The 27,679-nt window shown below is 47.0% G+C and overlaps 1 protein-coding gene across 4 annotated transcripts; it reads left to right on the plus strand.

Annotated features, from left to right (window-relative positions):
* GEMIN8 (gem nuclear organelle associated protein 8) lies at window positions 1–26,224 on the plus strand. 4 transcript variants are annotated; one of them, XM_060138124.1, is made up of 5 exons: window positions 49–138; window positions 3,993–4,054; window positions 14,013–14,057; window positions 14,685–15,126; window positions 25,707–26,224. In XM_060138124.1, exons 3-5 carry the CDS (start codon window positions 14,046–14,048, stop codon window positions 25,964–25,966), a joined length of 714 nt encoding a protein of 237 aa, XP_059994107.1. In that variant the 5' UTR covers window positions 49–138; window positions 3,993–4,054; window positions 14,013–14,045; the 3' UTR covers window positions 25,967–26,224. The 4 variants fall into 4 exon arrangements, with proteins under 4 accessions (XP_059994106.1, XP_059994107.1, XP_059994109.1 ...); XM_060138126.1 differs by having other exon boundaries at window positions 61–138; window positions 3,993–4,074; XM_060138123.1 differs by lacking the exon at window positions 3,993–4,054 and having other exon boundaries at window positions 1–138.
* Window positions 26,225–27,679: the final 1,455 nt, after the last annotated feature.

Below are 27,679 nucleotides of genomic sequence, written 5' to 3' on the forward strand. Positions count from 1 at the left end.
GCCACATGACCAGCACGGGACGCTCACGTCTAGTCGCCCCGGCAACATCCTCTCCCACGCACCGCGTATCCTGTTTCCCACCGGAAATAGGTCCCTGCTCGCCCACCGCCCAGGATTTGCAAGCTACGAGCTCTCGAGGTGACTCCGGGGGCGGCTGGGTATCATTTGGGAAGTGAAGGAGGCCCCTGGAGGCCCCTGAGCCTGGCGGCCCCTGAGCCTGACTTTCTCTGAGGCCGGGAGAGCAGAGGCCTTGCCTGTCACGTTATCGTTGTAATTATCAGCATCCCGCTGATTGTGAGAGGGAACTGGTTCCAGAGCCCCTCGGCTCTGCCGTGCGCCAGAATCACTGGATGGTTTTTAAATGCCCGGGTCTCCATCCCAGACCAGTTAAATTCGAATTTCTAGAAGTGGGGCCCCGGCATCGGTATTTTTCTGAAAGCTCTCCATTGTGATTCTGATGTGCCAGGTAACGCTGTGTCAAGCTAGGTCTGGAAGGTGAATTCGGACTTTGCCCATCCAGCCCAGAATCAGAACAGATCACCCAGGTCAGCCTCATCCTTAGAGGGAAGTCTAGGATATTAGCCCGTCTATTCAAAAATTGGGGTTTTCTTTTCCTCTCTTTTCCCTCGCACGTTGTCCTCTGTGGGAGGTCAGAGGTTTTGATGGCAGTTACCTGGAGAACATTTGGTACCTGCGGTCTCTGCGCCTTACCTGTGGAGGTGGAGAATGTCTTTTCCCTCTGTTCTTCCTCAGTAGTTAAGTGAAGTTGCACCAGTGGCCAACGAAGTACCTTTTAGCTCTGAAATCCTGAGAGTCCCTTAGTACAGACCAGATGGTTCTGAACAAGTTTATTTTTTTCAGGAATGATTTTTAAAGTTGTTTCACAGGCTAGATTCTGTATTCAGCTGTTTTGCACCTCAAGTCAGAATAACATTACTTGAAAGTTTAGACTGAAGATTAATAACACAAGTAACATTTCTGGAGTTACTTACTCTCAGAGTTCCTATGAGTTATGGGATGGGGGTAACCTTTATACGTACAGTTTTTACTAATATAGTTTATAGGAGTAACAGCCCCTTTGGGATGGCAATGTGAACAGAAACCATATATTTTCCAAGACTGTTAGCTAGTAACTTTGGATAGGCATAACTGAAGGCAAGTTCACAGTAAGGTGTACAGATCTCCTCTGAGTATTCGTTGTTGTGCTGGGAAAGGATATAAACTAAAGCTCCAGAGAGAATTTTCATTCTAAAAGTGTTTTACAGAGGGTGAAGGATTATTTTGGTTTTTAGGGTGCAACATTTAAGGATAGGGTGAAATGAGCAGAAAGGGAGGAAAACTGAACAAGTAAGCACAGAGTAGAGGTTGGAGAATTCACAAAATAGATGCGGAACTCGTGAAAGTTCCTTCCGCATTCGCGGATACGTAGGGCCGACTATACCACGCCATTTTATGTAATGGACTTGAGCGTCCGCGGATTTTGGTCTCTTGTCGGGGGGAGGTCCTGCAACCAATTCCCCACGAACACCGAGGGACGTCTGTACTTCTCTACAATAGGAAATCCAGCTATAGAACAGTGTAAAAAAGTGAACAGGAGAAAAAAGAGCATAACTTGTTGATCAAAGATCAGATGATTTGAAAATATCTTTGAAAACATATTAATGTATTTAGATATCTACTTTCCGAAAAGATTTGGAGCTTTATAGCCAGAGTTATTTGAGTTACTAGCTACTCAATGATTTTAGGGAGGGTAGAGGTTGCAGGAGAGTGTTAACAGGAAATGGCGATCCCAACAGCATCGAAGGGCAGGAAATATTAGCTATGACTTTTTTATGCTGGAAGGAAAAAAGGAAATTTAAAAGGAACAGATGGCAGAATCCAGGCCTACATACAAGTAATTGATTAAATGGCCAAATGAAAGGGGCATAGTGAGTGCCGTTTAAATTCAGAAAAGAGAGATTAACGTGGAATTACCCTGTATGTGTTTATGGAAGGAAAATTTGAAATAAGGTTCCTGACATCCAGTGGTGACTTTAACCACTTTAAACCAGTCGTGGTTTATGCTCTTAACTTGTATTACCTACCTGTCCAACCCTTATTCCTTCATGGTCGCACTAGGTTTTGCTGTTTGAAGAATATACTTGCAATGAGGGGAACTTATCTGTTCCCTCTTTTACGTTGTATTCTGTCCTTGTCGGTTACCCCAATTTTCAGCTTTCACATTACCTGTTGTGTTCAAGAGTCAAGGGGTAACCTTGTTTTGGGGCTGTCCTCATATTTCACTTCTGATTCTTATGTTAGTCACATGGGGATTTGGTGAACTTGCAAATAAATCCATTCCCAAATCCATCACCCTTGCTAACAAATTAAACGGTGCCGTTCTATGGGTGGAATATGGTTTGTATGAAAAAGAAGAATTGTTAACTACGTCCTTTCAGCCATGAAACTTTCAGCCAAGGAACTAGTTCCTTCCCCATGCTGTGCCTTCATTGTGACATTGCTTCTTATTGCAACAGCCAGAAGAGTAAATTGGGGCTTGGGGTCGAGAGAATGAAAGGGAAATGAAACTCAGGTTTGAGGCTCCCTCACCCATCTGTTTTAACTGTTATAGGTGGACAGAGGCAGGCCTTCTAAACACAGTAGCTTGTGCGCTTGTAGGAGGCCTGTGTCTGGAGGAAAGATGGAGCTTGGACTGCTGAGGGTGGGAAAAGGCCTTTCAGACTTGAGCCATCTCTGATGGCTGAATCACTAAGCCGGGACCACGCCAAGCCACAGGAGGGAGCCTCTGAGGGCAGCAAGCCAGCTGAACTTGCCAGCCTCAGATCGAAGCTGGGGGTGATGGCAAGAAGCAGTGCTCGCCAAAAAACCTCATTTTCTCATTTGTCTTAGTTGAGGAAGTTCCTACCAGTGTGTGCGTTTACTGGGAGACATCTTCTCTGATAGGGTTATTACCGCATATACCGAGATTCCGTAGAACTGCATCTGACTCAATGTATGTAATTCAGATTTCTCACCATACCGTCATTTATTTTGAGCCATCTCTAGCAGACCCCGTTCCTTCTACCTTGAAACTGTGTATACTGAAGGCCTAATTAGATCCCCCCAATTCTCTGGTTGGCTCAGAGAACCAAATTAGGGAGAGCCTTATGGGAAAGTTGGCGTATCTTATTTAATGACCAACGTTGAATGTGTTTCTATGCAAAAATCAAAGCCGATGAATTTTCGTGTATTTAATTTTCAGAATTCTAGTGGAAAAGGAGGATAGAGAGGAAAATCCAGTTACAGAGGATACATTATCATTTCGAAGGGAATTTGTGTTTTATTTATCTGGTTGCTGTGATGCATCCTAGATCCTATATTTATAAGAATCTAAATAGGCAGTAAAAAGAATTTGTACGAGGAATTCCCTGGTGGTCCAATGGTTAGGACTCCGTGCTTCCACTGTCCGGGGCACAGGTTCAATCCCTGGTCAGGGAACTAAGATCCCACAAGCTGTGCAACTCAGCCAAAAAAAAAAAAAAAAAAAAAGGCCAATGTCACTACCTTTCAACAAAGCCACATTCCTTATTGGTGGAAACGTTTAATGACTCAATGGAAATAGTCACATTTTGTCCATTGAAAACCACAAAGCTCATGTCTGTTGTTGTTCATGTATATTTATGCATTTAAAAATATGTCTCCCAGGATAAGCAGAGTCATTGAAGAATGAGTGCAGTTTTTAAGAAAGGCTATACGGAAAAATATATCATTGGAGACTCAGAGGCACTGCCTTTTGCCTGTGGGCCTCAGCAGTGTTTCGTGAATGACCTCAACGCTGTTTTTTTCCTTCCTCTTCTGGTGGCTGAGGACAGACAATGAATTCGGTCTCTGTACTCACCCAAGCTCAGCTGGGCAGTGACTATCGTGCCATTGTCCTCCCTGGGGAGGGCTGCCCAGTTGGTAGTGCCGTGAATCCCGGCCTTCCCTGGCATTGACCCTCTCTTTTCTTTCAGCTCCACCATCCCATTAGGAGAAAAGTTGCTGCGCAGTACACAGAGCCAGGTGCCAGAAAAAAGTAGGAGACACTCTGGGGAGGTGGGGAATGAAAGATAAAATTAAAAACCATTGAAAGGGCAGCTCAGTCTGCTGCTACCTTAAGCTTTCTCTCTTTTGAGCTGGTGGTGGTGTGTGACAGTACTGCTGTAGTGTCTAGAATTATTTTAACGTTGGCTTTTCAGAAGCCCAGGCATTTTTATTAGGTCCTTAAGCTCCTTTGTGGAACCCAGTTTTGAAAAGCTAACAGGGCCCATTCTTAGAGTAGGGTCTCACCTTCCCTTGGGTGCTAACTGATGCGGTCAGCCGGGAAGGATATGGGTTCCTTCTTCCAGGGAATAAACACTCGGAACTCTCTCCTGCTTCCCAGTTCCTGCTTCCCGTCCTTGTTGGGTTCCTGCCTAGCCCGGGGCAGCTCGTAGAATCTCCATCAGAAATCATGGCACTACATATGCTTTCTAAGCCCTGTTGATTGATCCTGTTTTGCAGGAGTTAGGGTGGGTTGTTTTTTGTTTTTCTTTATTAAGTCCTTAAATGTCTCTGGAGCTCTTTAAGAAATGGTCCGATATGCTTATTTAGTCACAGAGATGATTCTTTTGTCCCCAGTATTAGGAACTGGTCACCAAATTGCTATTGGTCATAATCACAGTTTTCTTGCTTCCACTAGTCTTATTCTGAGCCTAATAACTTATGAGATGGGTGAGAATCTCAAAGTTCCTCCACTGACTTACAAGTGCAAAGCGAGGAACGATTAGGATGCTCAACATACTGAGGACAGAGTCTATGGAGCCTCGTAATGGATTAACATAAAGCAGTGGTGGCCAAGTGATGGCCCACTGCTAAGAATGATGTTTACATTTTTAATAGGTTGTTTTTTTAATTTAAAAAAAAAAGTACGGCTATGTAACAGTATATGTGACACACAAGCCCAGAATATTTACTATTTGGCCCTTTAGAGAAAAAAATTTGCTGGTATAAAATACCAACAGTAATACTGGAAATAGCAAGCTCATAATAAAGTTCTATGCAAGCTGCTCTTTCTTTGGATGTGTTTTTTATACTTTTTCTTTTTTTTTTTTGCGGTACGCGGGCCTTTCACTGTTGTGGCCTCTCCCGTTGCAGAGCACAGGCTCCGGACGCGCAGGCTCAGTGGCCATGGCTCACGGGCCCAGCCACTCCGCGGCATGTGGGATCCTCCCGGACCGGGGCACGAACCCGTGTCCCCTGCATCGGCAGGCGGACTCTCAACCACAGCGCCACCAGGGAAGCCCTATACTTTTTCTTGATTTGAGAGGGGCTGATTAATTTGTCATTCATTCTCAGGATTATTTTGTTCAACTTAAAGAAAACTTTATTTATTTATTATTTTTGTTGAAGTATAGTTGATTTACAATGTTGTATTAGTTTCAAGTGTACAGCAAAATGATTCAGTTATATATTCTTTTTCAGATTCTTTTCCCTTATAGGTTATTACAAAATACTGAGTAGAGTTCCCTGTGCTATACAGTAGGTGCTTGTTGGTTACCTATTTTATACATAGTAGTGTGTATATGGTAATCCCAACCTCCTAGTGTATCCCTCCCCCCCTTCCCCCTTTGGTAACCTTAAGTTCGTTTTCTGTCTGTGGATCTCTTTCTGTTTCGTATATAAGTTCATTTATTATATCTTTTTTTTTTTAGATTCCACATATAAGCGATACTCTTTTTAATTGAGTATCTACAGGATTTTAGGAATCTTAAAGATACTTAAAATGTAAAAGGATGTGATAGATAGGTTTTGGAATTTGGGGAGGGAAAATAATAAATCCAAGGGTGACATGAGCGGCATATTGAACGTAGAGCCTGAGGACTCTAAACGTGCTGTAAGATGGCAGCAGATCTGATTCTAAGTGTCCTGGTGGCCAAAGCAATGAGAAAAGCATAATCAGAAGAAAATCAATGACAAAGGTGCCTGTGTTCCATGATTAATGTAAATTCATCTTTCCTTAATGGCCTGGGTCTTAAAAGAGGTCAGCATCTCGGCAGATCAGTTGATATGCTTTATAGGTAGTCAGCAGCCTGCACTGAATCTGAACGGCCTCTGTTCCAAATGCTGGGACTGGCTTTCTTCAGCCACCCCAGCTCTCAGTCCTGGCTGCTTTCTTGCAAAAGTGCTCAGAGTGCCTTTCGTGATTTCTGACGCAGTGGAACATGGCAGCCCTTCTATCAAATTATTTGTTGAGTCAAAGGCATAAGTAAGGAACCACTCCTCAAATTAGCACTCCCATCCCTTTTTAATCACAGCCATTGGCATTTGAACAGCCTGGGGCACTCATTGAATTACACTTGAACCTCTTAAACAGTTGTTTACTCTACCACGCATGCCTAACTTCTAGCTCTGCAGAAGGGAGCCTCTCATAAGCCATCTTGTGCATTTTCAGAATACTGGTACTACTGCTTCTAAAGCCAGGCTGGATTTTCCCAGTTATAAATAAAAACAGGATCGTCTGAGGTCTGCAGTAGTGTTCAGTCACAGTGATATTTATTATATATCTGAAGCTGTCAGATCTCCCAGTTCGAGATAATTAATATTTACATTGATCTGGTTTTAAGTACATATTTTATAAGGCATAGAAGTCTGGGTTCAAAACTCTTAATTTCCCCAAGATGCGCAGATGTCTCATAGGCTTTTTTAATTTAATTCCTATGCTAATTGTTAATCTCTAAAACAAATTTGATTAAGATACACATGGAGTTCACTTTAATGTCATTTTGTGCTTCAGGCACTCAGAAAGCTGTTCAGATTTCAGTGGTAGACATATAAAACCTGGCTGGAGTGAATTAGCCACTTAAAGGCTGTACCTTACACTTTAGCACTCAAGTGTATACTGATTTCTACTGTAATTTCTTTTGTGTTGGTTTTACTCCTGTAGGTGGTTAGCCCCTTAGTTGTGTTGACTTTTTTTTTTTTTTTTTTTTTTGCGGTACGCAGGCCTCTCACTGTTGTGGCCTCTCCCGCTGCGGAGCACAGGCTCCGGACGCGCAGGCTCAGCGGCCATGGCTCACGGGCCCAGCCGCTTCGCGGCATGTGGGATCTTTCCAAACCGGGACACGAACCCGTGTCCCCTGCATTGGCAGGCGGACTCTCAACCACTGCGCCACCAGGGAAGCCCATGTGTTGACTTTTTATATGTATTTCTTCGGTAGCCTGTAAAGCACATAGCAGTTAGCCAGGTTTTCAGATAATTGTTTATGTTTTAAGCCTTTAAATTATAGTTGTAGTGTGAACAATAATTTACACTTGTATTTTCACTGTATTTGTTAGCTTTTCCCCGGTTTACATTCACTGCATGTGTGTGTGTTTGTGAATGTAGAACAGGGAACAGGAAGTGTGGGCTGTGTTTAAGATAAATTTACAGAAGACCATGTCAGCCCTCTTGGAAATACCGTCTTTGAAAGCTTATTATATTTAAAAAGAATGTGAATCGTTCTCTTTAGGCTAAATCTTAAAAGATGTGGTCAATTTAATATCTCAGTGTTCCGCATTAACCATAGCAAAACATCTGGTGGAGATTACAAAATAAGTCAAGTTTATTTCTTAAGGCTTGGAGATTTTAAAATTCTACCCTATAATTAAGTAAAGTAGGAAAAATAGGACTCCTTCGGTATCTGATTTCCAGAGTTTCAAAACCCAAGTACCTGTTTGCTCAGCATCACATTGTGTTAGGGGTTTTGTCTCATAGATGCTTAAATTCTCATGCATTTTAGGCTATTGCTTTTGTTTAACTTTTTTTTTAAGTACATTCTGGTGTCGGCTGGCACTTGAGCATCTCTGAACCCTTGAACAGAAGGGAAAAAATTGAAGTGTGTTTTAAATAGGCTGTAAAAGGTGCAGATGCAGATTAAACTTTACTTTGAGGTGCTTCCTGCCATATCAGTAAATCACAAGAGGTAGATAGCACGGAAGGGAGTAAATCCTGGCAGAGCAAGGCTGTTGGGCAAAGGTATTCTACGCAGTCACTTGGTGGAGTCTCTGTAAGGCCAACTGGCCCGAGGCAGGGGAACACAGTCAGATTCACAGGTTGCATCAGACTGAAACTTTCCGGACCACCCAGTTCCAGAAACTGCCCTGGAGACATTCCGGACCACCCAGTTCCAGGAACTGACCTGGGGACTTTGAACCCAGCCCAGCCTTCCCCGCCTTTCGAGGGGCGGGACCAACAGTCCCCCAGGATACCCGAAAAGACCACCAAATAAGGAATACCCTGCACCCTCCCAGATTCACCACACCCCTTTCCCTTCTTCCCCTATAAAATCTTGCCCAACCCTCGCCCAGGTGCGACTTCTCTGGCCCCTTTCTCTCGGACCAGTGAACCTCGCCCGGGAGCGCTCCCTAATAAAGCTCGCCTGAAGCTTTCCTCTGTTTCGCGGTGCCGTTTGTTAAGATCCGACCTTACATTTGGTGCCGAAACCCGGGAGGGGTACCAAGCCCCGGGGTTACCGCGCGGCCCGCTCCTCCCCTCCCCCAGGAGACAACCAGGGAACCTCTACTCATCCACCCGATCCGGCAGAAAACGGGGTAAGTCCCCCTCCCTTGTTCCCTCCGACCCTCAGAGTCCCTGCCCACCGGACTCCCTGTCCTTAATCGCGGCCACGTCAGGGACTCCTCCGTCCTCTCTCCGGGCCTCGGGCAACTGTGGAGACGTCCCAATCGCCTGACCGCTCTCCGACCCGCCGGGCCTCGGGTGATTGTGGAGACGTCCCAATCGCCTGACCGCCCTCCGACCTGCCGTGAATTGGAGACGGAGACCAGGGACGCCTCTCTCCCTCGCCATTCACTCAGGGACAGACTGGGCGTCATGGGAACCTCACAATCGAAACCAGATCCTAAGACGCCCCTGGGGTGTCTCCTAGCCAATTTTACAGCCTTCGGCTTCTCCCAAGATCTTCGTTGCCGACAGCTTATTTTCTATTCCACTGTGGCCTGGCCACAATATCCTCTAGAAAATCAATCCTGAAGGGACTTTTGATTTTTAACATCCTCCGTGATCTAGATAATTACTGCCGCAGGACGGCAAATGGTCCGAGGTCCCCAATGTTCAGGCCTTCTGGTATTTGCGCTCCCGCCCCTCCCTTTGCGTCAATTGTTCTACCTCTCAAATCCTCCTTGCCAAGCAAACATCTCCTCCATCCAAAACCTCAGTCCCCTTGGATTCCTCCCCACTAACCCACCCTCCCGAATCTCTCGCCTCTCCCCGCTCCAGAACTCCTCTCCAACCTCCACCCTACCCTGAAGCGGTCCCTCCTCCTCCCGAAGCGCTCAGGCGCCTCCAACCGCTCTCCCGCCTCCCTCAACGGTTTCTCCTCCCACGCCCCTTGCTTCGCCAATTAGTGCACATACACGCTCTCACGACTCCCAAGATTCAAATCTCCTGTGCCCTCTGAGGGAGGTAGCAGGAGTGGAAGGACTGGTGAGAGTCCATGTCCCTTTCTCTCTCCAGGACCTCTCTCAAATTGAAAAACGATTAGGCTCCTTCTCTGCCGACTCCTCCCACTACATCAAAGAATTTCGCTACCTATCTCAAGCTTACGATCTAACCTGGCACGATAGCTTTGTGGTTCTGTCCTCTACCTTAACCCCTGACGAAAGGGAAAGAATTCAAACTGCTGCCGGAAACCATGCAGATCAGGTTCACCTTACCGACAACTCCATGCCTGTCGGAGCGACTGCCGTACCTGGCACCGATCCAGACTGGACACATCAGGATGGCTAACACGGCCGCCGTAAACGCGACCTCATGATCCAATGCCTCCTGGCTGGCATGCAGGCTGCCGCTCATAAGGTAGTCAATTTTGAAAAAATTAAAAGAGATAACCCAAGAACCTAACGAAAATCCAACTATCTTTCTCAATCGCCTTACAGAGGCCTTAACTCTCTACACCCGGCTGGATCCCGACACCCCAGCAGGGGCAGCGGTCCTAGCCACCCATTTTATCACCCAGTCAGCCCCGGACATCCGAAAGAAATTAAAACGGGCAGAAGACGGCCCTCAAACCCCTATTCGAGATCTATTAAAAATGGCCTTTAAAGTCTATAATAGTCATGAGGATTTGGCAGAATCCAGCCGACAGGCTCGGCTGCACCAAAAGGTGGCCCTCCAAACCCAAGCTCTTGTAGCCGCCCTAAGGCCGGCCATCTCCCATGGATCACAGCATCCACGAGGTCCGCAAAAGGCAACCCCGCCGGGGGCCTGCTTCAAATGCGGAAAAGAAGGCCACTGGGCTCGCCAATGTCCCAATCCCCGACCTCCTTCTAAGCCCTGTCCCAGCTGCGGGCTAACGGGCCACTGGAAGAGTGACTGCCCTACGACTGGCCCTCCCTCAGCGTCTCCATGCGGGGAGCAGGCCGACCCAACGGCATTACCACTCGAACTGCTGGGATTGGCTGACGACTGACGGCGCCCGGACTCGAAGACCCCCATCACCCTCGCCGAGCCCAGGGTAACGCTACAGGTAGCGGGTAAGTCCATCTCATTTCTGATGGACACGGGGGCTACCTATTCGGTCCTGCCTACTTATTCCGGGCCAGTTTCTCCTTCCCAGATCTCGGTCATGGGTATTGATGGCAAACCATCCTTCCCACTCCAGACTGGTCCACTCCCATGTCATATCGAAGGACTCCCTTTTACTCATTCTTTCTTAGTCATACCATCCTGCCCAGTTCCCTTGCTAGGCCGAGATGTCCTTTTCCACTTAGGGGCCTCCCTCCAGCAGGTTAGACTTGACCCTAAGGTCCCCTCCTCCCAACTCCTGCTTTCTCTTCTTGGCCTGTCTCTAGAACCCTCCCCCTCCTATCCACCTCTTCCAATCACACCGAACCCAATCAATCCCCAAGTCTGGGATACTTGTAAGCCCATAATAGCAACACACCATTCCCCCGTTCTCATCCGCCTAAAGGACCCCTCCACATTTCCATCAGGGCCCCAATTTCCCATCTCTGAGACTCACCTTAGGGGCCTACAACCTATTATCACCAGACTCCTAAACCAGGGACTCCTTATCCCCACTGACTCTCCCTCCAACACCCCCATCCTGCCTGTCCACAAGGCCTCTGGGGATTATCGCCTGGTCCAGGACCTCTGAATAATCAGTGAGGCCATAATTCCTCTCCACCCAGTAGTACCAAACCCATACACCTTGCTCTCCTATATCCCCCCATCCACAGCCCACTTTACGGTTCTGGATCTCAAAGATGCCTTTTTCACTATCCCCCTTCATCCCGACTCCTATTTCCTCTTCGCCTTTACCTGGACGGATCCGGATACCCATACTTCCAGTCAGCTCACCTGGACAGTTCTTCCCCAGGGCTTCCGCGACAGTCCTTACCTCTTCGGTCAGGCACTCGCACGGGACCTCACTTCCTGCTCCCTTACCCCCAGCACACTCCTTCAGTATGTAGATGACCTCCTCCTTTGTAGCCAGTCTCTCAGCCTCTCAAGACAACACACTGCAGCTCTCCTCAATTACCTTGGCTCTCGTGGTTATCGGGTCTCCCCAGCCAAGGCTCAGTTCATCTGTATCTTCTATAACCTACCTGGGGCTCCACCTTACCCCTACCACAAACGGTCTAACAGCCGACCGCACCCGGATTATCCGTGAACTCCAGCCTCCGGAAACAGCGGAACAAATTCTCTCCTTTTTGGGCCTTATAGGATTTTTCCGGCACTGGATCCCTAACTTTGCTCTTCTCGCTAAACCCGTATATCTAGCCGCTAAAGAAACCCCTCAAGGAACCCTCACCTCTCCTTCCGCCGTTCGACAGGCCTTTCTCACCCTCCGTAACGCTCTGATATCTTCTTCTTCCATTTCTTTGCCCAACCCAAACCGACCTTTTCACCTTTTTGTGGATGAACGGGCCGGAATAGCCACTGGACTCCTTGCCCAGCCTATAGGGCCTTCCTACCACCCCGTGGCTTACCTCTCCAAACAGCTAGACCCAACCATTGGGGATGGCAACCATGCCTTCGCAGCCAAACTGACCAAACAAACACTCAAACTGACTCTGGCCCACCCACTAAGCGTGCTTTCCTCCCACCGGCTGGTCGACCTCCTAGGCCCCTCCCGCATCCAGGAGTTCCACCTACTGTTCATTGAAAACCCTGCTATCTCCCTCGACCTCTTCCCCCGCCTAAACCCGGCCTCCCTCTTGCCTATCCGGGACCTCCCCTTCCCACTCCTGCCCCCAAGTCGTAGAGGCCCTCAGCCCGCCGAGAGAGGGACTCTTTGACACCCCTCTTTCAAAACCGGACCGCACCCTCTAGGTAGCATGCTTGCTCCCTGTTTTCTTAGGTTCCTTCGCAGGCGCATGGAGGAAGTCTCCCGGGTGGCCACAAACCAAATGCTCCTCGGTCCTTACACCTTGCTTCCTACAGAACCCCCCACTGGTCTCCCCTAAGCCTCGGACCTCTGGTCGCCCGGCTCCCCTTTCGACGCCCCAATTCAGCATGAAGTAGCCAGAAATCAGAACGCCGCCCCATTACACCAAAGATGTCGGGATATAAGGCCAACTGGCCCGAGGCAGGGGAACACAATCAGATTCACAGGTTGCATCAGACCGAAATTCTCCCGACCACCCAGTTCCAGGAACTGACCTGGGGACTTTGAATCCAGCCCAGCCTTCCCGCCTTTCGAGGGGCGGGACTAACGGTCCCCCAGGATACCCGAAAAGACCACCAAATAAGGAATACCCTGCGCCCTCCCAGATTCACCACACCCCTTTCCCTTGTTCCCCTATAAAATCTTGCCCAGCCCTCGCCCGGGTGCGACTTCTCTGGCCCCTTTCTCTCGGACCAGTGAACCTCGCCCGGGAGCGCTCCCTAATAAAGCTCACTTGAAGCTTTCCTCTGTTTCGCGGTGCCATTTGTTAAGATCCGACCTTACAGTCTCCAAGCGACCAGTTCCTCCTCCCGCAGAGACGCAGTGTGGGTAGGCAGGGAGTGTAGTGTCACACGCTGGCTGAAAGATGCTTTTTGCAGTCAAAACCAAAGCAAGGTGCATTTGAGGGGCTTAAAGCCCAGGGTACAACCCAGCCGAGAGAGTTGTTTTATTTAGAGAGGCTTCTCCGAGTCCCAGGCCTGCAGCAAGACCCAAAAAAGGTTTCCAGTGAGTTGGCAAGATGTATTCTATTCTACTCAGGCCTCTGGGAGATCCAGGGTTAATTTATTTTTTTATGAACTTTTTTTATATATAAATCCATTTGTTTAATTTTTGGCTGCAATGGGTCTTTGTTGCTGTGCGCGAGCTTTCTCTAGTTGCGGCGAGCGGGGGCTACTCTTTGTTGCGGTGCGCGGGCTTCTCATTGCGGTGGCTTGTCTTGTTGCGGAGCACGGGCTCTAGGCACGCGAGCTTCAGTAGCTGTGGCTCGCGGGCTCTAGAGCGCAGGTTTCAGTAGTTGTGGCTCACGGGCTCTAGAGCACAGGCTCAGTAGTTGTGGCACACGGGCTTAGTTGCTCCGCGGCAGGTGGGATCTTCCCGGACCAGGTCTCGAACCCGTGTCCCTTGCATTGGCAGGCGGATTCTTAACCACTGCGCCACCAGGGAAGCCCTCCAGGGTTAATTTAAATAGGCATTGGCATGAACTATGGGTTAGTAAATAAAGTAATAGTTGTACATTTTTAGTTCATGTTCCGTGTATTCTTTTTTACATACATATGACTAGCTATTTATGTGGTTACTCTCGTGGACTTTACTTTCAATAGGCAAACAGGTACTATACTTGAAAAGCGCAGAGTACTTTGAGCCACTGAATCACACCTAAGGGGATCCCTCCTTTTCAGACCACTAGCCCAGGTGTCTGTGCTGTCGTGGTGTGTTGCGTAAAGATCAGGCACCATCCTGGGGAGACAGCAGCCTCTGAGGAGCTGCTATGCAAACCGCAAAATAGCTATGAATATCACAGCCCTGGACTGACCAGACGTCTGCACTCTGCTTGTTCTTTCCTAGTTTCGGCGCTCGTTTGGACTTTCACAATCACAGATGACAGCAGAGGTAAGTTTTTTTTTTTAACTGATGAGAAAAAAGGTAAGTTTTAGTCGTTAAGGTCTTGGTGTCTCATTGCATGATGGAGAAGACCAAAGAAATACATCAGAAAACTAAAGGTAGAGCACCATCGGGTGTGTTGCTCGTCATCTTTTGTCCCAGGCACTGAGGAGTGGGCCGCCAGCACGTTTAGGGGGCAGAGAGGGAGGGACCGGAGAACATCATGTTCACCAGTTCATGTGGTTCTTGGCAGGCGTTTCTAACTTGGAATTAGTCATTTAATCACAGTGGGTAGAAAGGCCCAAGATGATAGACATCGGGTCCTCTTGCCCCCTGCGTCTCACCTAGAAATGATCATTATTAGCCTCTGTCCCCACTTTATAATGGGCCGTAACCTCAAACTAATTGTTCTCTGTGTGCCTCCTGTGCATGTACTTCAGAGCAAGTGTGCACGTGCCTGGCGCCCATCGTGGGCGTGGACCCGTCTTATATTCTCCTTGGCCCCGTAGCACCCTCGTGGAGAGGAGATATTTAGTAGATACGCAGTAAACACCTGGTTATTTGATTGAACGTTTGAAGGTTTCTCTTGAGGCTGAACCACGTGCTGTCTAGCCTACATTTTTTTTTGTTTTGTAGCCGGCAACAGCGCTAGCTGTGGAGTCTTGGCCCTCTCATCCGGTCTACGCAAGATACTGGCAACATTACCATCAAGCGATGGCGTGGATGCGCTGCCACCAGAATGCCTATCGGAAGGCCATGGAATCTTGCTTCATGTCCCCGTGGTACTCTTCTGCCATGGGCCTTCCCCAGATCGCTTATGCTAAGGAGGGCAGAAGGCCTCAGTCCTGCTACGAGCATCCCCCAGCCTCCTGGGACTCCCACCACAGTCATTCACATGCTGGCGGGCGTGGACCACATCCACGCGGCAGAGAAGAGCCAGCTTGGTACGCAGAGGAGGAGAAGGAGAAAGAGAGCGAGTCCGACGATGGCGGCATAGAATGCGACGTGAGCAACATGGAGATCACGGAGGAGCTACGCCAGTACTTCGCCCAAACCGAGAGGCACCAGGAGGAGCGCCGTAAGTGCAGCCCGCCCCTCTCCACGGCCCCGCCCCGGGCCTTGTCTCCTGCCCACATTTATTTTTATTTATTTATGTTGGCTGCCCTGGCTCTTACTTTTTGCACGCAGGATCTTCATTTCAGCACTCGCTGGCCTGCAGGCTTCTTAGTTGTGGCATGCATGCCGGATCTAGTTCCCCAACCAGGAATTGAACCCAGGCCCCCTGCTTCGGGAGCATGGAGTCTTACCCACTGGACCACCAGGAAAGTCCCATCCTGCCCTCGTTTATAACCTTCTAAGTCCTCCCTTGGATACAGATAATATTTCAAACCCAATCCTAAGCCTGGAAAAGCTCTGGTGATGTGGTACCTCACTTATATTAGTTTTCAGGGTTGTTTTAATATAGGACTTTTTTTTTTAGTTCTAGAACAAAACTTATCCTAATAGTACCTCTGCCATTTACTGAATTTCAGACACTACACCAGAGGAGAGTGTGTGTGTGTGTGTGTGTGTGCGCGCGCGCACGCGCGCGCATTCCCTAGTCTACACAATAGTCCCTCAGGGTTTTAAGCCCATTTCACGTATAAGGAAAGTGAGCCTTCAGGAGCTTCATTGACTTGTTCTGTGGTATCAACTAGTAATTTGCTGTTAGGATTCAAAGCAAGGTGTGTGTGACTCCAGTTCCTGTGCTCGTTCCTCTAGCACAGACTCAGGGCTTAGGACCACTAGGTTCCTAAAATGCTGCTGCCGCCTCACTGGTGCACAGCTCAGACTGCCCTGGTGTTGCAGAGCTACCGGGTCTTAAATCTCAAGCTCCCTCCAGAGTAGACACCAGTGGGAACCTAAAAAGAATAACAAAATGCCTGGTATTTACCCTCTCCGGTTTGATTCTGTGCCATGGCTGTCTGTTCCTGGGGTTAGAGAATTGTGATAATGGTCTTAAATCTTCAGTCAGAAAGCAGGAATTTTATGTTTTTAATTTCTTACTAACTTGCCACAAAAAACTAAAAGTGCTTTTTGTGCTTTCCTTACTGTTAAGATTCACCAGCCCATTTACATTTTCAGTGTCTCTAACAGACATACAGATGCTTTCCTCCCTATTACAACATGCCATCTCAATATTGTTTTTATTGAGTTCTAATTATATATTTTGCCTAGAATTTTCTAGTAAACGGAGACATAGAAGCCTGGGGATGGGTGCATTTCATTTACATCTTGATTGATCTGTGTTTTCCTAATGATGGGCGAGCATGTATTGATTCCCCCACTGGGTGCCAGGAACTGAGCAATGGGCTGTGTATAAAGTCTCATGCCCTTTAGTGTCTGCCTATGATTCTTCACTACTCATTCAGTTTTACTTCCCTTCTTTTGATTAAACCTTTGACTTCTTTGATGCATATTAGAAAGTATATGCAAACAAGTATTTTTAAAACAGTACTTTCTATTACACATAGAATGCATGTCTTTCCTTGATCTTCGGGAATAAATTTTACCTTTTTTCAAAATACATTTGAAATAACTGTTAGTCTAATTTAAAAGCATGTAACAGATGAGGGAGATTTGGCATTGGAGCATGTCCACGTGTGGTTGGAATGCTGTTTGTTACAGCTTTTGAAAAAGAAAATATGATGGAGACAGGGCTTGTTTCTGTTGTCCGTACCCAAAGGCAGAAGAACATGTTTTTCCTGCCAGAGAGAGTGCCACATTTATGATAGAAGTTGTAATTAAGGATGGGAGCAAACCCCAGCCATCTAAAAGGCCATTTTGAATGACCTGCTAATTTAAAATAAACCTGACAGAGTTATTCAATGAAAAGTAGAGATGAATGATGTGAAAATAGAATAATGAAATGTGTCCTTCACATGTCAGTTGAGTTACAGATGTCTGGTTAAGAACCATCCCTGTTTCTGCATCTTGCCTTTGTCAGGTAGGTTAAGAAAAGGTCATGAAAATTGCCTGCTAAGTTTTGCGTGGCACTTAATATTATTTTGAATGAATGAATGAAATCTTTCAGTATTAATTATGAGCCTTAAATCAGAACTTTTCAAACCTTATCCCATGAAGTGCTAAACTTGCTGTGGTTCTTTGGGCCATTTTACAAGGTGATGTAGGCATTGAATATTTTATAAACTTGAGGAACTGCATGTTTCGTTTGATATCATCCCTAAATCTGCTTAGTTGACATCAGGGCTCCAAGTCCTATTATTATCGTCATTGTTATGGGTTGAATTGTGTCCGCTAACAAAAAGATTTGTTGGAGTCCTAAACCCCACCCAGACCTCAGGATGTGACCTTATTTGGAGAGAGGGTCTTCACAGAGGTAACAAGTTAAAATGAGATTAGGGTGGGCCCTGATCCAGTATGACTGGTGCCCTTATAAAAAGAGAAAAATTTGGAAACAGAGCCAGACGCGCACCCAGGGAGAATGGCACGAGAGGACTGCAGTTCTCCTGCCACAAGCCGAGAACTGCCGGAAGCTGGGAGAAAGGCCTGGAACAGACCTTCCCTAGCGCCTCTGGACGGCCATGGCCCTGCTGACAGCTTGAGCTCAGACTTCCGGCCTCCCCAGCTGTGAGACAAGACATTTCTGTTGTTCTAAGGCACCCAGTGTGCTGCACTTTGTTACAGCAGCCCTAGGAAACTAATACAATCACCCTGTCAGAATTTTCTTTGTTTCCAAATGCAGTCTGTGAGTGGGACGTAAAGTGAACCACGCAGGTCTTGTCATTGCTGTGAAGAAAATCTGGTACATGTTTGTTTTACCGTGATCTAGATAGCAAACCAACAAAAAAGGGAATTTTATGGAAACCCTTACAACCTCCATCCCTACTCACCAATACTTACATTATTGTTAGTAGAATTATACAGGAGTAGCTGTGGCAGGACCGCTGGAATTACAGGCTTCCAGCCCCACTCCAGCACTTACTAGCTGGAAGTTCTTATCCTGTGCACCGCTACCCTGTGCCTCAGTCTCCTCATCTGTGAAATGGGGATTCTAATGAATGGGGTGCTAACTATGAAGATTAAATGAGATAAAAGTTATACAACAGTGCTCTGTACGGAAGTCAGTGCCCAAGGAGTGTTATTTGTTATGGTTTGTTGCTAATAACTCATCCTTTAACATGGATTATTAACCATGAACTGGTTTTACTCTGATACTGTCTTGATTAGTGCTTGATTGTTATTTTTTTTGATTGAAGTATAGTTGATTTACAATGTCATGTCAATTACTGCTGCATAGCAAAGTGATTCAGTTATACATATATACACATTCTTTTCCATTATGGTTTATCACAGGATATTGAATATAGTTCCCGGTGCCCTACAGTAGGACCTTGTTGTTTATCCATCCTATATATAAAAGCTTACATCTGCTAATCCCAAACTCCCACTCCATCCCTCTCCCACCTCCCCTCCCTCTTGGCAACCACACGTCTGTTCTCTATGTCCCTGAGTCTGTTTCTGTTTCATAGATCAGTTCATTTGTGTCATATTTTAGATTCCACATATAAGGGATATCATATGGTATTTGTCTTTCTCTGTCTGACTGCACTTAGTATGATCATCTCTGGTTGCTGATTAGTGAGTGCTTGATTAAGATTCTGCATATTTTTAATAAAGTATTCTCTGACTTTGAAAAAAAAGAAGTCATATATTTCTGCCCTAGGCAGCACTTTTCAAACTCTTAAATTGATTTAGAATATTTAAAACATAAAAGAATGAAAAGCTTTGATATCTGTCAAATTGAGCCACTAATACAATTTTGTCAAAGTAGTCATTACCACAACTTTTAGTTCTGTTTCAAGGACATTCTTGCTTGATATAAGTTAATATAGTAAACTACGCGGGCTGGGGAAATGAACCTGCTTCCACCTTCCTCATAACAGCACTAAACGCATTGAGCTTCTGCTACTTTGTGCTTTAAAAACGTGCAATTGTAGCATAATTCAAAATTGCTTGTGCTGGGATCTCTGATGCTCTTGTGTCCTGCAGTCCGCCCTGAAAGCTTTATCAGGTCCCCGGGAGACATGAGTGTTGTCTGGCGAGGGTGAGAACAAGGCTTTGGTGTCGGAACCTAATCTTCCTGCAAAAGATGCGGTCTCTGTGAGAAGCAGCCGCCAGGCCCTGACGCTGCCCCACCAAAAATAATGGGCGGCACTTCACCAGCGCTAGGTTTTTCACCAGCACTTTCAGTGGCGTATAGGATCAATTCGTGTTCCTTGGAGCAGTCATGAATGATGGCATTCAGACATAAGTAATTGGAATGCCCGTGGTGCTTTCCAATCCATTACCTTCGCTAGAAATGCTCACAGAGGTTTAGTTACATACACAGTTGGGAAATGTTTGAATAAAGAGATGAGGGACCTGAGTCATGTGAGTACTCGGTTGAAGTTGTTTTGCTCTTTGAGCCACTAGAAGCTACTTATTCAATTAGGACAAATTCAGCCCTGAACATGAATCATTTAGAGAACACAGATTGTATAAAATATTACTAGCAAGGGAAAACGTAGCTAAACTTGAAAGATACAGCTTTTCAGGACTATTCACCTCCAAAGGAATGTATACGTTATATAATTCATCATCATCTGTGTCTTATTTAATATTTTCTTGGGATAAAATCCTTTAGACTGGACAACGTGTTCTTGTTTGTGATTACCATTCCTCCAGACAGTCTCTAATTTCACATATTTCAGCAATAAAAACCAAAAAAATATTAAGTAGGGTAAACAAAGAACTCTTTTGTGCAGCAGTAACAGGCATGCTTTTGATTATATTATATGTCATCATTTCCTAGCAAGATATTGCTGTTATTTAAAACTTCACTGGTAACATTACTTATGGGAAAGTAGACAGTTGTGAAGTTTTAAAAGGTCAGCTGTGTTGTCAGTTATTTCTTAGGAAAAATGTTTATTGTTAGGTTAAGGAAGGTATCATTTTATAGTCATAAATAACCATCAGTTGAGACTGCGAGGTCCTCGTCCTAATACTTAGAGGGAAAATGAGTGAAAGTTGTCATTCCCCGGAGAGAAGCAGGCCCCCCGAAACACCCTTGCCACTGTTGTCTCTACACGAACCAATCAGATAGTTGTCACCTGTGTTTTGGGGGTAGATGTCGGGTCCAAACAGGGACATTTCTCAAAGAGCATAAACCCATGTGGGAAGAGAAGACAAAATCAAGTTTAAAATGATACCTACAAGAGCCATTTATGGTGTGCGCCATGGGTAGTTTTGCAAATGAGGGGAAGAGCCGGTGAGTGAGTGGGCTCAGTGGTCAGAGGATCTCCACGGGCTGGTGGTGGAGAAACGGAGTGCACGCTAGGCTTTGAGGGATGGGGGCAGTGCGGAATGAGAGGGAAAGAAAGGGCTGAGTGCACTCCCCGCCCAGCACTCGAAGTGCTGGTCCTACCAAGGGCCCAGGTGTACTTTGTAGACATTTGATGGGCGACATCTGCTCCTTTACGTTGTGTCCACCCGAGCAGGAAGGTTTAGACTCTAGTCTTCCTAGTGAGCCTTCAGTCAGTCTGCTGGAACCCGTCCCGCTCTCCCTCATTGCACCCTCCACAGAAAACCTAGAAGATATAACGAAACCTACGGCCCAGTGTTCAGGGAGCCATCTTAGTTTCGTCAATGAGATTGAAGTGTGGAATCATACTGATTGAGCACAATTCCACCATGTGTGTGTTTCATCTAGTCCAGATGTTCGGGGCATCAAAGCAGTCCGTGAGAAGATACGTGTGAATGGCCATAGAAAAATGGAAGGGAGGGATGGAAACGCACTTTTATTCTAAAAGTAAACATGGTGATTGCCCACGGACTTGGGGATTACATCTGTCGTCGAGTGAGGGATGTGGGGTGAGGATGGAAGACCCGTCAGTAATGGCTCCAGCTCTGCTGGCAAGCACCTGTGTTCTGGGTGTGTTGCTGACAAGCCAGAAATGAGGCATTCATGATATAAATCAAGTCTGTGCTTTCGCTCGGTTGTGCTGAGGTCATTAATTCTGGCAACACAGCAGAGAATATAATCAGACATGCTAATCCTAGAAAAATGGAGGGAAATCACATTCTTTAACACTCATTTGTCTTAGTGCTTTGTCCTCCAAAATGTTCTGCCTTTGAGCTAATTATCTTGGAATACTGAATGAATGTTTTCCTGCTATGTCAGGGTCTCTGAAGTGCAAGTCACTTCCCATGATTGTTTTTTCCTTTATAGACTTTAAGCCTACGTTGGTAACACCATGTAAATGTATAGATTGAGGCAAAAAATATCAAGGTTATATATCCTGAACACAGATGGAGTCCAGTAGAGTTTCTCCTTAATAGTATAATACTGTTATTCCTGTTTTAACTCTGTATGCATGGTAACCCCTGAATTAGTTTCCTAATTGTTACTATTGTAACAAATTACCACAAACCGTGTGGCTGAAAACTACAGAAATTTATTCTCTTACAGTTCTGCAGGCCAGAAGACCAAAATCAAGTTGTTGGCAGGGCCACGCTTCCTTCCAAGGGCTCTAGGGCCTGCCTCTTCCGGCTTCTGGCGGCTCCTGGCTTTCATTGGCCTCTGCCGTCATCTTTACATGGTTTCCCCCTGTGTCTGTATGTGTCCTTTTCTGTCTCACATAAGGACACTCTCACTGGATTTAGGACCCACCCTAATGTAGAATCATCTCATCTCAATGCTTAATTACATCCCCAAAGACCCTATTTCCAAATACGATCACATTCTGAGGTTCTGGGTTGATGGAAATTTGCGGGGAGGCTATTCACCCCACTACAACCCTGTTTTAAAGCTGAAATTGAAAAAGATACTCTGATTTGTATTAACACAAATTGCCTTGGTCAAGTATCCTACAAGAAAAAAGTGCTTGGTAACATTGAGTCCCACAGCTGTCTTTGGGAAAAATGACCGACCTCTGCATGACAAGGCCCCTGTTCAGTTATTTGTGAAGTGTGTTGTTCGACTTCTCTGCTTCAGTCAGATGACTCTCCATCTGGCTGGCTGAGTCCTCACCTTGTTTTGACAGGAAGAAAAACCACCAGTGATTGAGAATCCTTTCTTTCATTAGGAGGGAGGAAGCAATAAATGGAGCCTAGAATAAGTGGATGCCTTCAAGTGAGTATTGCATCCTCAGGCTTGCTTGGTCCTCTAGGTCGGTATACACTAAAGTACTTTCACGTGCTACCTGTAGCCTCCAGCGCCCAGCTAGTCTGAGGGTATTTAGTTTTAAGCTGACTGGTTTTCAAATTTATAGTCTAATGTTAGAACTTTTTTTGTGTGTGAGTAAGTAGAGGCAAAGCAACTCGAATGTAAGGGAACAAAATCAGACCCCCAACTCACCGGTGCCCCTTCCTTCCCCCTCCCCCAGCCTCTCCTCCATGGAGACTCAAGGACCTGCGGGAGGGGGCTCTATGCAGCGCCTTTTGAGAGCTGAGCATCTCTTTCTCTATCCCTGGGTTGTCATTGTTTTCCAGTAGCATCTGGAAGGAACAGCTGTTTACAAAAAATAATGTCTGGGCTTCCCTGGTGGTGCAGTTGGTGAGAGTCCGCCTGCCGATGCAGGGGACACGGGTTCGTGCACCGGTCCGGGAGGATCCCACATGCCGCGGAGCGGCTGGGCCCGTGAGCCATGGCCGCTGAGCCTGCGCGTCCGGAGCCTGTGCTCCGCAACGGAAGCGGCCACGACAGTGAGAGGCCCGCGTACTGCAAAAATAATAATAATAATAATAATGTCTGGCCTTTGTCTGAGCTCTCTCTTGACAACCTCTGAGCACCTGCTTTCAGTCGGGCATTGCGGCCTCCCCCAGGGCTGGGGAGACAGGGTGAGTAAAGGCCACAGTGCCCTCCCCCGTAGTGGACTCCCGCAGGTGGGCCGCTGGTGCCAGGGGACCCACTTCCCGTCCCTCCGATCTATGTTTGAGGGCAACTACCGGCCGTGCAGGAAACCAGGAAACCTCCACACTTCTTGTGAGACTGGGAGGGGACCAGGGTTTGGGCCATAAATTTTCATGAGGAAACCCGGATGGGAAGGAGATAACAATAGAGAACTGAGAGCAGAGGGCCGTGTCTTTTATTCTTACACGGTATAAAGTCTATTAAGGAATAAAACCCCGTGATGGTTGCTGTGATGAGCACATGCTGAGTGCAGACTTGGAAAACAGCACAGGCTTCACTGACGGCCGGCCAGCTGGGGTTGCTTTGGTGTCACGTAGCGTTTCATCCACAGCTGTCAATAAGAGGAAACGGCTCTTGGCGTATAAATTGTTAGACTGATTTAACGTCTGCAAGATAATTTTTGTCAGAAAGGCAGCAGAAAGAAGCATCGTTATAACCATGTTAAGTTATAAGGAAAAGGAAAATAAAGATGCAAAAGTAAAAAGGTTAAATTCACATATCCTAACGGCAGAGAGCAACACTTACTAAGATAGCAAAGATTCCAGTGTTTATTAAAACTTAAACTGAGACACTGATTTCGACAGGAAGTTGAACATGTGCTGTGTCACTAAATCTGTCAGAATGATGATAGTCTTGGGACAAATTCGAGAGTGAAAGGCCCGTGGTCTGGGAGCCTCTGTCGTCTACATGCAGAGGCTCTGAGGGATCACGTGGGATCGCCTCCTTGGGGCCGAGGATTGGTAACGTGTCACAGGTGGCAGAAGGGGCTCTTCTGTCCCTGGCTCGGGTGGAGATGCCAAGCCTTTGGAAGAGTAGTCCCCAGGGGAGGAGGGGGTAGAATTCAGACACCCATGAGAATTGAACATCTTAAATCCTGAAGTTTCAGATTTACCAGAAAGACCAAAAATGAGAAACAAATGCTTGTTGACCTCCCATTCATTTGCATATCAAGCCAATATTTTGGTTTATTTCCACCTTTCACAGTAGGTCAATTCTGTCTTTTTCATGGATAAGGTAACAGTTATATTGCATGTCTTTTGCTTGACAGTCATTTGGCTTATTCCCATAGTACTTCCTTGTATAAAAACAAACTGCAGAAGCGACGGTGGAGGTCAGTCCCAACCTCCTAATTTTACAGATGAGAAACTCCAAATCTAGTGAGGCCAAATGCCTTTTCTAAAATTGTAAGCAGTAAAGCGTGATGTAGAGCTGGAACCCTTTATCTTCATGTCCGGCGTTCTTTTCTCTGTTAGTGGGGGAGCAGCATCACCAAGTGCAGGGGGAAGATGGTGGCACTGACTCCAGGGGGAAAAACAATTAAAAAAATTAAAAATAAACTGCAGGTGTGCTAAGAGACAAATGGTCATGTGCATTTTTAATAATGTTTCCAAGAGTATAAAACTCCTTCCCTCCAGCTCCAAGGTACGATTTTTAAAGAACGGGATTTGGGAGTGTCTATGCCTAGCCACATAAATAGCATAGCCATGTAAATATCTCGCCAGTCACTTGACTTGCTCACTGTTGTGTTCCCTTCCATACTCAGCTTTCATTCTGCTACTTTTTTTTTTAACGAAGGAAAGAATGATTTATATCATTGTTTTATTCCCCTACAACCATCTTCACGCCTTAGTATTTCTCTTGCTAGCAGTGGCTACAGATGTGTGCATTCTGCTACCAGTTTCTCTGTTTTGACAGTCACAAAAATCTGTAAGTTGGCTAAATTTGACCTTATGTTTTGTTGACATTTTTATGTTGTTTCTATTTACATAAGAATACAAGTTATGATCCTAGGACTTGTTACAGTAAAAATCGACAGGGGAGAATAACCTGAGTAAATCTGTCTTGCTTTACAAGAATCCATTTAAATTCGTAGGATTAGAGCATATAACCGTGCCACCTGAAGTTTAGCCTAAGCTGACCTGGGAGGTGAAGGGGCAGGTCCCATTCCTCGGTGAGGAAGGGGGCCGGCTGCTGCGGGCAACACAGCAGCAAGATGAGGTGGCCAAGGCCTCCTTGCCATCTGCAGAATTATCCTTTCTTGGCCCTTTTACCTTTGACAAGGGTTGAATCGGTTAACCTTTCCTTGTGTAGTGTGATTTGCGTTTGCGACGCACGCAGAGATCGTGATCGTGGTGGAGTTCTGTACCTGCTAGCCTTGCCCTCTTCCAGATGACCTCAAACCCATACCGCTTCCAAAGAGGTGACTTTTTTCCCCACCATCTCATTTGTGGTGGGAAGTACTACTTCTTGCAACACTGGACTTTCCGGGAAGCGTTTCCTTTCCCTGCCGGCCCGGTGCAGTGTTCGAAACCATGGGACCGCCACCAGCCATGCCCCGCTGGGCAGCTTGTGGGCAGCGGTGTAGACGGAGACCCACATGGTTGCATTTCTCTCCTCTGTTTTCAGGGCCCGTTGCAGAGGTTGGATAACTTGGACTGACACGTTTCCTGGTGGCTTGTTGCCACTTCTATTTGCGTGTAGCCCTCTGATAAGTGAGTGAGCGAGCGATGCGCCTCCTAACTAAGGAGATAACGATAATCCGGCGCAGGTCACGCCTTAGAGTCCGAGAACCTCCGAGCTGGGCCCGAGAACCTCCGAGCTGGGCGGGCGTGGGGCAGTGAGAGGAGGAGGGCGGAGGGGGCCGGGGGCCAGCCGAGATCACCCGGCTCACGGCGTCGCCGGCGCCCGTGTCGCTTGCTTCCCAGGGCGGCAGCAGCAGCTGGACGCGGCGCGCCTGAACGACTACGTGAACGCGGACCACGACCTGTACCGCGACACGCGCCGCCGCTCCGTGCTGCCCCCAGCTGAGCGGCCCGGCGAGCGGCGCCGGGCCGAGATGCGGCACCTGTACGGGGCCAGCGCCGCCAAGATCCAGGCCATGGAGGCGGCCGTGCAGCTCAGCTTCGACAAGCACTGCGACCGCAAGCAGCCGAAGTACTGGCCAGTCATCCCGCTCAAGTTCTGAGCCGCACCCCTTCCTCTCGCTGTCCCCCCTCCCCCTCTCCCGTGGCTCTTCTCTGGGTAAGGCTGACTAATGAGCACGTTCACCAAAGTCCCCTGGGGGCGGGGGTAATGTCAGCCACCTGGAGGTGGGCAGGACGTGTCCTGCCGCCAACACGAGAGATCTTCTCTTGAGGTAAAGTGGGAATTTCATATACATCCCACTGGTTTTTAATGTCAGTAAGAGCGACCAGTTCATTAAAGTTCTCGCTTGGAGATACTGCCTAGTTGTTGCGTTTCTGTTTTCTTGTATCTTTAACCCAGCCGAACTAGGCAAAGGCCTTCAGTGAGTCAGGTGTCCTCTCCCGCTCCAATTCCTTTAGCCCCGCGGAAAGGGATGCAAGCCCGTCGGACTCCGCTTCTCCAGCACAGAGCTCCACGTGCGTGTTCTATCAAGGGCCTAAGAGTTCCTAGGTTTGGCTTTCAGGCCAGGTGGGCTGTGTCCTGACTCCTGCGTTCTGCCCTTGCAGCAGGAAAGCAGCCAGAGATGGTAAGTAAACAACTGGGCATGGCTGCATGCCAATAAAACTTTATTTATAAAAGCAGGCCACAGGCCAGGTTTGGCCTGTGGGTGGTAGCTTGCCAACTCCTGCTCTAAAGGAGTGAGAATCCCTGTGTGATGTCCTTCTGGTTATCTGCTTGTCTCTACAGAGCTTGAATGTCATCCAGAATTGAGAGCCAAGGACGGCAGTTCCCAAACCTGCTCACCTCTGCAGTCTCCTCTGTTGTAGGAAAGGTATAATTGAGCTCTTACTACAAGGAGTGACTATTGTTTTGATAGAAGAATACATTTCTGAGAACGAAAACCTAAAAATGGACGAGACAGTCCATTTGTAAAAGCCAGCTGCCTTTCAAATAAGTTATTACAGTGCGTTGCCAGGGCGAGCCGCGCTGACCTGAGAATCTTACCACGTCCATCAAAGGTTGTTGAAAAGATGTAGTATTAACATGCTTCTCCCTCGGAACACTTAGCTGCACGTTCCAGCCCCTGCCCTGAGACAAATGCGTTACTTTCATCAGCCCTGGGTGCTTATTTTTCCAAGTTCCCGTTTTATTACTGGAGTTGCAGTTTGTGCTTGGGTATTGCAGACAAAAATCGGAATTAACTTCCCCTGAGGTGACACGTGACCAAAATTTCAAACCTTTACCAGTTCTCTTTTTTTATTTGAAACCCGTACGCCGAAATAGAAAATTAACATGACTGAGGCACATATACAAACCGAAGTCTATAATTGCAGCAGGTTCTTAGCTATTTGAGAGTGAAGTGTTTCTCTGTACAAAGGACTCTCCTACCTTCCCCCAGAGAAACCACCAGGCTGGTCCCACCCCTGCTGGCTAGTTACTTCCACCTCCCAGTGCTTGGTGTTCCTCACTCTTGAGATGGGCATTCATGATTCCCCCACATGCGGTCCTTGTGCGGACCACCTGGAATTAGTGCCTGGAAAATGCATAGTGCTGGCCACACAGTATATACTCAGTCAGTGTTGACACTTATTTATTCCCTGTCTTTAATTTTTGTTTTGGTTGCTCTGGGTCTTAGTTGTGGCTCGTGGGCTCCTTAGTTGTGGTTCGAGGGCTCCTTAGTTGCAGCTTGCCAGCTCCTGAGTTGTGGCGTGTGGGCTCCATAGTTGTGGCATGCTGGCTCCTTAGTTGTGGCCTGCGAACTCTTAGTTGCAGC

Source organism: Lagenorhynchus albirostris, chromosome X (assembly GCF_949774975.1).
Source record: "Lagenorhynchus albirostris chromosome X, mLagAlb1.1, whole genome shotgun sequence".
Lineage (NCBI taxonomy): Eukaryota > Metazoa > Chordata > Mammalia > Artiodactyla > Delphinidae > Lagenorhynchus > Lagenorhynchus albirostris.